At 52.0% G+C, this 13,738-nt stretch overlaps 1 protein-coding gene across 1 annotated transcript in view; it reads left to right on the top strand.

Annotated features, from left to right (window-relative positions):
* Positions 1-957: 957 nt before the first annotated feature.
* Positions 958-13,738, top strand: part of LOC144773370 (uncharacterized) — a 35,146-nt gene continuing 22,365 nt past the window's right edge. The window contains exon 1 of the mRNA XM_078658342.1: positions 958-1,012. Coding sequence (XP_078514468.1) covers positions 958-1,012 — 55 coding nt within the window. The remainder of the gene's footprint in view (positions 1,013-13,738) is intronic.

The raw sequence follows: 13,738 nt of genomic DNA, 5'->3' as shown, positions 1-13,738 counted from the left end.
ATTCCTTATCCCACAGCGCCCTCCAGCGCAAGTCGTGGTAACGACTTGCGTTGTAACGGCCGCGTGGTAAAGGTACCGCGTGGTAAAAACTTCGTGGTAAACGTTGTTTACCGGGTGCAGCACATACCAAGTCGCCCATATTATTTGGTTTAGCCACCTTAGGGTTTTTCCCCTTAAGACACTCCCACCTCGCTTCCTCTTTGAGACCGCTCCTGGTATATGCTCTTGTGGTGGTGGCACAGCCTCCGGAGCAGACATCATGGATGCGCGAGTGGCTACCCCGCCAACTACGCTTATAGGTGTGTTAGAGTTGCTTTGGTCCTGCACGCTGGGGGCCCCATCAGACCTGGTATTCACCATTTCCTCTGATGTTAAACTACTAGTGTGGCTTGAGGCCGCTTGTTCAACAAGAGCATGTGTGTGCCGCTCCGGGGTGGCCACCAACATTAAATTTCCCAATGAGGATCATCTACCGAAGGCTGGATCCCGAGAGAGGCGGCGCTCCGTAAGTTCGGTTTCATGCACCAGTACCGAGGTGGCCCTTGTAATAAATTGGTCAAGTGTCCCGGCCACAGAGCCTCCCGTTGCAAGCCTTCCTCCCCTTCCCTGCACGTCCAGCCATGTCAAGCTTATTAAAATACTGGGTTTATACAGATGATAATAATTTAGGGAACACACACAGATAAGTAAACTTAACTTGCCTTACAGTTTGTCAATGTTAGAGAGGGGGCCAAGCCCAGCCTCCTCCGGCCTCCAACGGGTTCAAACGGGCCTGCCCTTGGCCCGCGCGCGCGGCGGGCGCCCTAGCCCCCTTTTGAGAGTCTCCGGGCGCGCGTGGCGTGCGCACCGCATGGAATGCTGGGGGATGTAGTTCAGGGCAGGCGGGCAGTGATGGCGGTTCACAGGCGCCCCACGCCTGTTGGCAAGTATGCGGCTCCGTATCCTGGTCTCGGTAGGATGTCCCAGGAGTCCCAGAGATCAGCAATCAGGCTATATGGTCCCAGCAGCAGCAGTAAGTGTTTGCAAATCGGGCTCCCCTTTAGTCACTGTAGTATGAGTATGCTTTATGTGAATACTAGATTTGTAAACAAAGTTTCTGAATCATGATTTATTATTCAAATACACTTGAAGGATATCAGAACGTTTTTGAAATAAAATCATTAAAATACAATAAAAATTATAAAACCTGACAGAGGGAAGGAAAGGATAAATAAAAAATATTCCCTAGCATTGTGGAAATGGAACATTTCAATAAGTCATGTCAGCTAAATAAATCGGAAACAAACAATCATTAACCACTGCAAGTTATCTGCTGCCAGGTCTGAACAACTCAACAATAAACCATTACATAATAAACTCACACCGTACACAAAGCTTCATCCCCTGGCACTTGCTTCACACAATCCCACTGTTTGCTGCCCTTGAACCCATCCTGATCAAAGATTAGGATTAATATTCAAACCCTCGGCGGTCTGGAACGACCTTTCACCTCCAGTTTCATAAAGTGACTAAAAGACTCACACACTTATGCTCCTGGGTCTGAGAGCATCACCTGGCTTATTAACCACAACTAAACACCAGGGCGCCCATTTATGAGTCCGTGCATCACTTTTACGCCGCTGGTGCGTCACTTTTTGTGACGCACCAGCGGAGTAAAAAAAGTGCCTTGTTGCACCATATTTACAAAGTGACGCATCTAGGTAGATGCGTCACTTTGTAAACCCCTGCACTAAATTATACCTGCGCCAGGTATAATGTATGCAGGGGTGGGCGTTCTGACGCAAGAAAGGGTCATGGAAGTGACGCAGTGAAATCTATAAGATTTCACTGCGCCATTTCTTGGACGCTAATGCGTCAAAATCTTACGCCTGCCTCACAGCAGGCGTAAGACTGACGCAGGCACTAACAACATGGGACTTGCCCATGTGAAAGGACACATTGCTGGAGTTGCGTCACTTTTGTGACACACTCCAGCAATGCGTCACTTTTGCGCCTACTGATACGTCAGAAATACTGACGTATCTGTAACTCCTTGCGACATGCTGTGTCATACTGTAAATATGACGCATCGTTAGTGTCGCATGGAGAGCGCAGTGAAAAGTGGCGCATCGCTGTTTTCACGCAGCGGTGCGTCACCTTTCATAAATGAGGCACCAGAAGCCTGCGACATCAATGACAACAGTACACTCCCTGTAACGAAACAATCTGGTTGGAAGAACGTTAGCTTTTGAAACATATGTTGCTTCTCCATACATAAGAAACATTAACTTCATGTTTTTTAACTACACCATGTCACGTGACCATACAGACAGAAATTCAGCTATAACATTCTATATAGGTTAACAAAGATCATATGAAGCATGACATCAAAACTGGCCTACAGCTTACTTGTTAGCATCAGGAGAAACGGAGCAAACATAAAATTGAGGTCACCCCTAAGAAACGAACACCTCAAAAAAATCAAATATAATAACATGTTATTTTTGTCTGGTAATGTGCTTGAACTTTTGCAAGCACTAGTCCACCATTTTGTTAAATGTATTTATTCTACAGGAAATAAAAACACTAAAGGAATACATTCAAGCAATAGGAGACTTTAACAAAGCATTGATAAGCAGGAGATTAATATTACAACAATAAACACATGAAATTAATGTACATTTGGCTTAACATACCACTGATAAACAGGTTTTAAGCTCACAGACTTTGCAGAAGTCTTACAAAAAGTATGGAAAATAAGTGAAGGTACCAAAGTTCTACCCGAGTTGGGCTTTTATATGAACTCTAGGACTTTAATGAGCACTTGATACAGGGGTGTATTTGCTGTTGAGTCACTTGTGAAGAAAAGCTATGCATTTGAGAATAAAATGCTCATGAGTGATGGTTTCAGAGCTCTCTCTACAAAAAGCTAAAATAGTCTGCACTCACAAGCAGACGGTACACAAGTGTCTGGGAGTACTCAAGATATCAAATTTGTATGTTTCAAGACACCAACTATTAGTTACAATAGAGAACTATGAGTGCATAGTATAGGAAAAGCAGGAAACGTAATAAACTATGGAAAGGTCAATAACAGGGCATTATAGCAAGACCAAGGGTTCATAATAAAGACTTCACACATGTCTGATGAACAAGTTACTTACCTTCGGTAACAATACATTTGTAAGAAACATTAGTTAGTGATAGATTCCTTACCTTAGAATAGATTCCTTACCTTAGAATTACCCCCAGGCATCAGACTGGATCCGGAAAGTTTTCGTCAGCAGTACACCTGCGCATAGGTAGGCGCCGTCGTGTGGCTCTGCTTACGTCGTTGGCGTCGTAGTCGCCGAGATGACGTCGCTGGAGCTACTTAGATGCGCCCACGCACGCGGACATCAGTTCTGTACACGACTTTCCGCACCAGGTACGCAGAGCCATACAAGATACTGACCACTGGTGCATTGAAACTAGGGCCCTAAAAGGGATGACCTTAACCCTAGAAATCAGTTCGCAAAACGGGGAGGATGGGTGGGGCGGTAAGGAATCTATCACTAACTAATGTTTCTTACAGATATATCGTTACCGAAGGTAAGTAACTTGTTCATCTGAAAGAAAAACGTTTGTGATAGATTCCTTACCTTAGAATAGATACCTCAGCAATATCAACCCCGGTGGTGGGTCTGCGAACCAAGATTGCACCAGAAAGTCACGGAGAACAGAACAGCCAAAGAAGCCTTCTCTCCTGACTAGACTGTCAAGGCAATAATGCTTAGTAAAAGTGTGCAGCGAGGCCCACGTAGCTGCCTGACAGATGTCTTGCAGGGGGACACAACGTCCCAATGCAGTAGTAGCTGCTGTTGCCCTGGTAGAATGGGCGCGCAACCCCATCGGAGGTTCCTTTTTAGCCAGAGAATAACAGGCTTTGATACACAAGACGACCCAGCGGTAGATAGTCCTCTTGTGTACAGCCCGGCCTTTCTTGGCGCCTATGTAGCCAACAAAGAGCTGGTCATCCACCCGGAACTGTTGTGTGCAATTCAGGTAAAATTAGAGTGCATGTTTTGGGTCCAGAGGGTGGAGCCTCTCTTCCTCTCTAGAAGAGTGCGGAGGCGGAAAGAAAGTGGACAAGGTGATAGTTTGCCCAATGTGGAAGGCAGTAACAACCTTTGGCAAGAAGGAAGGACGAGTGCGAAGCACAACCCTGTCCGGATGAACAGACAGAAAAGGAGGCTTACAGGAAAGAGCCTGGAGCTCACTCACGTGCCTAGCGGAGGTGATGGCAACCAGGAAAGCAGTCTTCAAAGTCAATAAATGAAGAGGACAGTTGTGAAGTGGCTCAAAAGGAGCACACATCAAATAAGTAAGAACCAGATTCAAGTCCCACTCCGGCATCACAAACGGAATAGGAGGGAAAAGATGCGTAATGCCTCTGAGAAATCTATTCACAACAGGGGACTTGAAAAGAGAAGGCTGATGATGGAGCCTGAGAAAGGCCGAAATTGCAGAAAGGTAGCCCTTAATAGTGCTTAGAGCAGGGCCCTGCCGGGTCAGAGAAAGAAGGAACAATAGGACATCTGAAAGAGGGGCAGAAAGGGGATCCACCGCCTTTGCTGTTCACCATGCCACAAATTTGTTCCTCCTGCAGGCGTATCCCGATTTAGTGGAGGGACACCTGGCTGCTAGAATGATATCACAGACTTCAGGAGGCAAGTCAAATGGAATCAACTGTCACCGCTCGATCTCCACAAATGTAGGTGGAGGCTGGAGAGGTTCGGGTGGCTCGCTGCGACAGAAGATCCTCCCGCAGAGGCAGTCGGATCAGGGGATCCATGCTCATACTGAGTAGTTCGGGATACCAAACTCTTCGAGCCTAGTCCGGGGCCACTAGAATGACTTGGGCCTGGTCGCGCCTGGTCTTCTTCAGCACAAGTGGTATAGGTGGAAAGGCGTACAATAGACAGCAGCTCCACTTGTGGCAAAAAGCGTCGGCGAGCGAGTGCCGCCTTGGAAATTTCAACGTGCAGAACTGCTGACATTGTGACTTTTCTTCGGTAGCAAATAGATCTAACCAGGGCTCTCCCCACTGTTGAAAGAGACCTTCCATCACCTCCGAGTGAAGACGCTATTCGTGATCCATCATGCACCTGCGGCTGAGTGTGCCCGCCCTGGACAGAACCTGCCAAGTGTTGAACCATCAAGGAAATGCCTTGACGTTCCAGCCTTGTCCAGAGACGCAGAGCCTCCTGACATAGGATCCACAACCCCACCCTGCCTTGCGTGTTGCAATACCACATAGCGGTGGTGTTGTCTGTGAACACCTGCACTACTCTCCCCTTGACAGAGGGAAGGAATGCTTTCTGTGCAAGTAGGATCGCCCGGAGCTCCATAAGGTTGATATGGAGCCTGGACTCCGCCAGAGACCAGAGGCCTCTGATCTCCGCCTCTCCCATTTGGGCGCCCCTTCCAAGGAGGGACACATCCGTCACCACTGTGTGCTCTGGTTGGGGAAGGGAGAGTGATCTGCCACTGACCCAATGCTGGTCCGTAAGCCACCACTGCAGCTGCTGTGCAGTGCCCTCTGAGATCTGGACGCACTCGGTCAGGTCCCCTTGATGCTGCACCCACTGGAACTTCAGGTCCCACTGCAGAGCCCGCATCTACCATCTGGCATGATTGGTCAGCAGGATGCAGGAGGCCATGAGGCCCAGCAGCCTCAAGGTCATCCTGACCGAAACCCTGGACAAGGACCGAAGATCGGAATCATAGCCCGGATGTCCCGGACTCGCTGTTTGGGAGGATAAACCCGCCGCGTCCAGAACCGCTCCGACAAAGAGGAGCTTCTAAGAGGGAATCAGGTGCGACTTTGGCACATTGATAGAAAACCCCAGCAAATGTAGGAGGTCGGCCGTAGTCTGGGGAGGGGGGAGACGACTGCCGGCGGAGAATCCGCCTTCAACAACCAGTCATCAAGATAGTGGAAGATTGAAACCCCTATTCTGCGCAGATGAGCTGCGACCACTGCCATCACTTTTGTAAACACCCGAGGGGTGCTGGTAAGGCCAAAGGGGAGCACTGTGCAGACCCCCCAGGATATAGCGGCATGGATTGGCAAATTTAGCGGCACAAAAATGAAAATTTAGCGGCACAAAAATGGAAATTTAGCGGCATTTAGCGGCATTTTATTTTGGGGGTTTTGCAACACCAAACACAGATATCTTACTGTTTGACCTTGCCCACGTAACGCTTGTTCCTGTGCCTGAGTGTCTAGCACTTATTGCAGTACTATACCTCAAATTATACTCTGTTTTCTCTTATAACTGCACACTTGTCACTTTCATCTCCTCTTGTGCACTTTTGACTACCTCATGCATTTTTGGTTGCTCACAATTTTTACTAAAGTATTTTGTTTGCTCACGGTTGTCACTATTACCTTTACTACCTCATGTTTTTTTGGTTGCTCACAATTTTTACTCAAGTATTTTGTTTGCTCACGATTGTCACTATTACCTTTACTACCTCATGTATTTTTGGTTGCTCACAATTTTTACTCAAGTATTTTGTTTGCTCACGATTGTCACTATTACCTTTACTACCTCATGTATTTTTGGTTGCTCACAGTTTTTACTACCTCATGTATTTTGTTTGCTCACAAATGTCACTATTACCTTATGTAAGTAACGTATGTTTTTGCAATCTGTCCTTTTGTAATGTTTCTCATTATGTTTCATCTCTGTTCCTAATGTGAAGCGCTCTGACGCCTTCAGGTAAAGTCCGCGCTATATAAAAATGCATAAATAAATAAATAATAAAAACTTTACACAAGGCCGGGCGAGGCCTGCAATAAAAGATTTTCCCTCTCTCCTCTTCCACATCTCCCCTGCCCCCCTCCCACCCGGGCAGCGCTTCTTAACGCAGCTGCTTTTAAACTTGCCTACGGACGGTACCTGTCAGTGTTCTGTTCGCCGCCAGCCGGCTTTCCTCCTGCTGCGAGTCTCTGAGGAATGAGGAAGAGTCTTCCTGTGTGTCGCTGCCGCTTCGTGCTCTCTCCCCCTCTTGCTGGTGTGGTGCTGGTCTTCTCCCTCTCTCGGCCGCCGCGGTCTTCTCCCTCTCTCGGCCGCCGCGGTCTTCTCCCTCTCTCGGCCGCCGTGGTCTTCTCCCTCTCTCGGCCGCCGTGGTCTTCTCCCTCTCTCGGCCGCCGTGGTCTTCTCCCTCGCGCGTCCTCGACCTCCTGGCTCCTTCTCTTCTCGCCGCGCAAGCCGCAAATCAAATGGAAAATGGGTGCGGAAACGGGAAACGGCAAATTTCGCGGGCTTTATGCCAAATATCGCGGCATTTGCAGAGATCGCGCGATTTCGCGATTTTTTTGCAAATCGCGAAATCGCGATAAGCTGGAGGGTCTGACTGTGAACTGAAAGTGCTTGTGGCCTACCATGAACCGTAGGTAACGCCGGTGGGCCAGCAGGACAGGGATATGAAAATAAGCGTCCTGCAAGTCCAACGCCACCATCCAGTCTTGCGGGTCAAGGGCATCTTGAACTTCTCCTTCTGGAGGAAGCGATTGATGTTCCAAAGGTTTAAGATGGGACGCAGGCCCTTGTCCTTCTGTGGAACCAAGAAGTAGTGGGAGTAACAACCACAACCTACTTCTGGCATCGGACTAGGAAGGTTTGGAGACAATGGCGGCAGGGGAGGTGGTGGACTGACCCGCCCGCTGGCCTCGTGACCCACCTCTGCGGTTCCCACGTCGCGGCTGCGCTGAGACAGTTGCTGCACAGGCCTGTGGCTCTAAAACGCACGTGTTTGGGCACCCCTTTCGTAGCCACAAAAGGAGCGAAAAGCAGAAGCGGAAGGAGTGTGCGTGGCCGAAAGGCCTAAGGACTTGGCCGTAGCCCGTGAGCCCTTAAAATGCTCCAACTCACTAACTGCCTTGTCACCAAAAAGGAGAGTGCCATCAAAGGGCATGTCCATCAGAGTGTTCTGGACATCCCCAGAAAAGCCAGTTGTCCTCAGCCAGGCGTGGCGGCGTAGCGCCACTGTCATGGAAATCGCCCTGCCCAGTGAGTCAGCGGTGTCAAGGCCACTACGAATTGTGAACTTGGCTGTGTCTTTCCCCTCAGCAACAGCTTGGGAGAGCACCGTCCGGGCCTCCTCCGGACACTGAGGCAGCACCAGCGCAACCGTATCCCACACAGACTGGGAATAACGGCACAAGAGGCATGCGGTGTTCACAGACCGCAGCCCCTGAACTGGCAGAAGTAAAAATTTTCTTCCCAAACTGTTCCAGTTTCTTGGATTTCCTGGGCTGAGCGATGGCGTCGTGCCACGTTCCTATCCATGGGAGCCCCTGTGTTGGCCCTGGACAAGGTGCCCAAAAGAACATCCGAAAGTGCGTCATTAAAGGGAAGCAGCAGCTCCATAGAGGAAGATGCCTGCCGAAGCACTTCTGTCAGGAGGTTAGTCCTGACGGCCACCTTTGGGAGCACGAGGTGGAGAGCCTCGGCTGCCCTACGCAACACCACAGAATATGTACTACCCTCCTCGGTAGCCACGGTAGAAGGAGACAGTGTTCCATGTTCTGGATTAAAATCCAGGTCACCTGCATCCTCCAAATCCTCTTCTAAGTCCGGGTCTAACTCGCACTGGGCTGCGAGAGGGTCTTCAGACCCCTCCCAGTCCTCCGCGTCCTCCACAACCAGTCAGGCAGGCGGAAAAGAAGGAGGTGGATGGAGAAAAGGGATAGAAATTCCCCATCTGCGTCAGAATCGGCGTCTATCGACACCGGTCCGTCACCATCTCTACGTCGGGGTGGAAGGCGGAGACAGCACCGGCCAGGGAGCCGCCCGATGTCAGCGCCATCGATGGAGGTCGTACGAGGCAAACTGACATCGGCTGGGATCCATGCATGGATCCACGGGGGTCTCTCGGCATCGAGACCGGAGTCGGCGACGACGTCGGGGCGGATCCAACGACGCAGAAGAGCGAGGAACCCCAGTCGCACCCGCGGACCCGAAGGCGTGCCGGTGGGGCCCAACACCAAAAGACGCGTGCCATGGCTGATAGGAATTCCTGTACACGGGTAGGCCATTGGCAACTGCGTAGGCTCAGCCGGAGCTGCGGGGGTGGCACCACCCGCACCCTCAGCCGTGTCACGTGACAGACTGGGGGAAGGCGAAGAGCGACTGCACTTCTTCGACTTCTTGTGCTTTGCCTTACCTGACTCCAAGTGCGAAGACTTCGCTGAACGATGGTGGTGATGACCTCGCGACCAGTCCCTCAACCTCCCACGGGACCGGGTCCTTGAATGGCACGGAGCTGACTCCCCGGGCCTCTAGGTAACTTTCAGGACCGCTCCCGCAAAGTTTTTGGAGCCATGGGCCGGCACTCGGGACACGAATCGGAGTCATTTTCGAGCCCCAGGCAGTAGAGACACACGGTGCGGGTCCGTCACTGACATCATGCGTGATCAAGCCGCACAAGTCTTAAAACCAGGTATCCCTCTACACCAGGAGTGAAAGACTAAAATAACAAAGACAAAAGTCCCCAAAAACTCAGTCAAATATTGACTGGGGGTACCGCACTCTTCAGATCGGAGCTTGCTGGCGTGGAAAAAAAAAGAGCTGACGTCAGCGCGTATGGGCGCGTCTAAGTAGCTCCAGCAACATAATATTGGTGACTACGATGCCAACGACGTACATGGAGCCGCACAACGACGCCTACAGACGTGCAGGGGTACTGCTGACAAAAAGTTTCTCGATCAAGTCTGACGCCTGGGGGTAATTCCAAGGTAAGGAATCTATTCTAAGGTAAGGAATCTTAACGTGTTTCTGAACGTGTTTCTTTCAGATATGAACATACATGGAGGTCACGGAGCACATCGAACAAAGGGAAAGTCACAAGGAGAAAGAATATTCAAAATGCTGCATTTCAGTAATGCATTGACTTTAACACGCAGCTCACTGTGACTGCCCATCTGTCCTGCACCAGTGAAATACACACAATTCACTGGTGTGAAGCTGGGATTTAATGCACAATAACTTCAAACATGTCACCAGAACAAAGATCCATTTTCAAAGAACAAAACAGTGGTTCAGAAGCCTTCTTAGTTTTCCAAATCTGATTAACAATGGTGTTTACATCTATTTGAGCTCTAGATAGCACGATGGGCCTATTTCATAGTGTGGAGTACGGTTTTAGGTCTCGCCTGTCGATGCGCATGCGCATCGAGGAAGCGAGACTATAGGGGCTCATCCAGACTTTATCTAACTTGCAAGGAATCGTGGCGATTCCTTGCAGTGCCCGTGACTTTTAAGCTCAATGCGCATGTGCATTGAGCTTAAAAGCGCGTGCACAGCCGCCCGCATTCCTCCGACACCTTTATCCAGACTTTATCTAACTTGCAAGGAATCGTGGCGATTCCTTGCAGTGCCCGTGACTTTTAAGCTCAATGCGCATGTGCATTGAGCTTAAAAGCGCGTGCACAGCCGCCCGCATTCCTCCGACACCTTTCAAGTGAAGCTTAGCTTCACTTCAAAGGCCCGGCTTGTTCACACCCACATGCCGCTCTGCCCCGCTCCGCCCCCTCCCCTGAGTCATCCTGCCTGCCCCTTCCCGCCGTGTCGCATTTCTCCTCCCCCCTCCCCTCTCCCCTCTCCCCTCTCTTCCCTCCGTCTTGTTTTCTTTGATGCTGGTATTGCTGGCAGCGGCATTGCGCTTGGAGGGAACATGTAATTGACCCGTCTCGCTTCTTTTCATTTGAATTTTTAGGTCTCCCATTTGTAAGCATTGCAAGAGTATTGGGACTTATCCGCTCTTTGTAAATGCTTGTAAGCAGTTTGTGTTCCAACTCTCACCCCCCTCTCCATTTACTTACACATATCTCGCAGATACCCCAAGCAGCGGTGCACGCAGTACCAATCCTTCTGTTATGCCACATCTCGCAGCTTAGATTCATTCCCTCTTTCTTTTAACTCCCCACGTTTCTGCCTGTTTCACTCTCTCTTCCAACTCTCACCCCCCTCTCCATTTACTTACACAAATCTCGCAGATACCCCAAGCAGCGGTGCACGCAGTACCAATCCTTCTGTTATGCCACATCTCGCAGCTTAGATTCATTTGCTCTTTCTTTTAACTCTCCACGTTTCTGCCTGTTTCACTCTCTCTTTTAACTCTCACCCCCCTCTCCATTTACGTTTCTGCCTGTTTCACTCAGCCACGCAACGCCACTCAGGCACGCAACGCCACTCACGCACGCAACGCCACTCAGCCACGCAACGCCACTCACACACGCAACGCCACTCACCCACGCAACGCCACTCACCCACGCAACGCCACTCACCCACGCAACGCCACTCACCCACGCAACGCCACTCAGCCACGCAACGCCACTCAGCCACGCAACGCCACTCAGCCACGCAATGCCACTCACCCACGCAACGCCACTCACCCACGCAACGCCACTCACCCACGCAACGCCACTCACCCACGCAACGCCACTCACCCACGCAACGCCACTCACCCACGCAATGCCACTCACCCACGCAATGCCACTCACCCACGCAACGCCACTCACGCAACGCCACTCACACACGCCACTCACACACGCAACGCCACGCACACATGCAACGCCACTCAGCCACTCACTGCCACTCTGCCACGCAACGCCACTCAGCCACGCAACGCCAATCACCCACGCAACGCAACGCCACTCACACACGCAACGCCACTCACACACGCAACGCCACTCACCCACGCAATGCCACTCACCCACGCAACGCCACTCACCCACGCAACGCCACTCACCCACGCAACGCCACTCACCCACGCAACGCCACTCAGCCACGCAACGCCACTCAGCCACGCAACGCCACTCAGCCACGCAATGCCACTCAGCCACGCAATGCCACTCACCCACGCAACGCCACTCACCCACGCAACGCCACTCACCCACGCAACGCCACTCACCCACGCAACGCCACTCACCCACGCAACGCCACTCACCCACGCAACGCCACTCAGCCACGCAACGCCACTCAGCCACGCAACGCCACTCAGCCACGCAATGCCACTCACCCACGCAACGCCACTCACCCACGCAACGCCACTCACCCACGCAACGCCACTCACCCACGCAACGCCACTCACCCACGCAACGCCACTCACCCACGCAACGCCACTCACCCACGCAACGCCACTCACGCAACGCCACTCACACACGCCACTCACACACGCCACTCACACACGCAACGCCACGCACACATGCAACGCCACTCAGCCACTCACTGCCACTCTGCCACGCAACGCCACTCAGCCACGCAACGCCAATCACCCACGCAACGCAACACCACTCACACACGCAACGCCACTCACACACGCAACGCCACTCACCCACGCAACGCCACTCACCCACGCAACGCCACTCACCCACGCAACGCCACTCACCCACGCAACGCCACTCACCCACGCAACGCCACTCACCCACGCAACGCCACTCACGCAACGCCACTCACACACGCCACTCACACACGCAACGCCACGCACACATGCAACGCCACTCAGCCACTCACTGCCACTCTGCCACGCAACGCCACTCAGCCACACAACGCCAATCACCCACGCAACGCAACACCACTCACACACGCAACGCCACTCACCCACGCAACGCCACTCACCCACGCAACGCCACTCACCCATGCAATGCCACTCACCCACGCAACGCCACTCACCCACGCAACGCCACTCAGCCACGCAAGCCTCGTTAGAATAACACCGCTCCAACAATACGTCATAGCACACCGTCATGCACTGCCTATGGAACCATCTCGCAGCTTAGATTCATTCGTAACGCCACTCACCCACGCATCGCCACTCAGCCACGCAATGCCACTCAGCCACGCAACGCCACTCAGCCACGCAACGCCACTCAGCCACGCAACGCCACTCTGGCACGCAACGCCACTCTGGCACGCAACGCCACTCTGGCACGCAACGCCACTCTGGCACGCAACGCCACTCAGCCACGCAACGCCACTCAGCCACGCAACGCCACTCAGCCACGCAACGCCACTCAGCCACGCAACGCCACTCAGCCACGCAACGCCACTCAGCCGCGCAACGCCACTCAGCCGCGCAACGCCACTCAGCCGCGCAACGCCACTCACACGCGCAACGCCACTCACACGCGCAACGCCACTCACATGCGCAACGCCACTCACCCGCGCAACGCCACTCACCCGCGCAACGCCACTCACCCACGCAACGCCACTCACCCACGCAACGCCACTCACCCACGCAACGCCACTCACCCACGCAACGCCACTCACCCACGCAACGCCACTCACCCAAGGAACGCCACTCACCCAAGGAACGCCACTCAGCCACGCAACGCCGTTAGTATGTATAGCATTGCACCTAAAAAACAGTTAATATTACAACCCACAAACGCCAGCACCTCTCCCCTCTGTTCCCGTACACATCCAGGCTCGCAATTCAACTCCCCCTCCCCAGACGCCAGCACCTCCCCTCTCTGTCCCTGCACACAGCCAGGCTCTCAGAACACAAAAAGACTTGAAAGTGAAATCGTCTACAAAATGAAATAATGACAGACGCATTACAAGCTACATGGCCTTGTACATTCCCTAATCAGCAGACCTACTATTCCCACCCCTCCCTCTACAGCCTGCTACGCCAAAAATAGCGCTTGTATCTATAGCATTGCACCTAAAAAAAATGTAATATTTTGACATGTTTATAAACGGAA

Source organism: Lissotriton helveticus, chromosome 8 (assembly GCF_964261635.1).
Source record: "Lissotriton helveticus chromosome 8, aLisHel1.1, whole genome shotgun sequence".
Taxonomy (NCBI): domain Eukaryota; kingdom Metazoa; phylum Chordata; class Amphibia; order Caudata; family Salamandridae; genus Lissotriton; species Lissotriton helveticus.
This window is presented reverse-complemented; position numbering and strand designations above follow the sequence as displayed.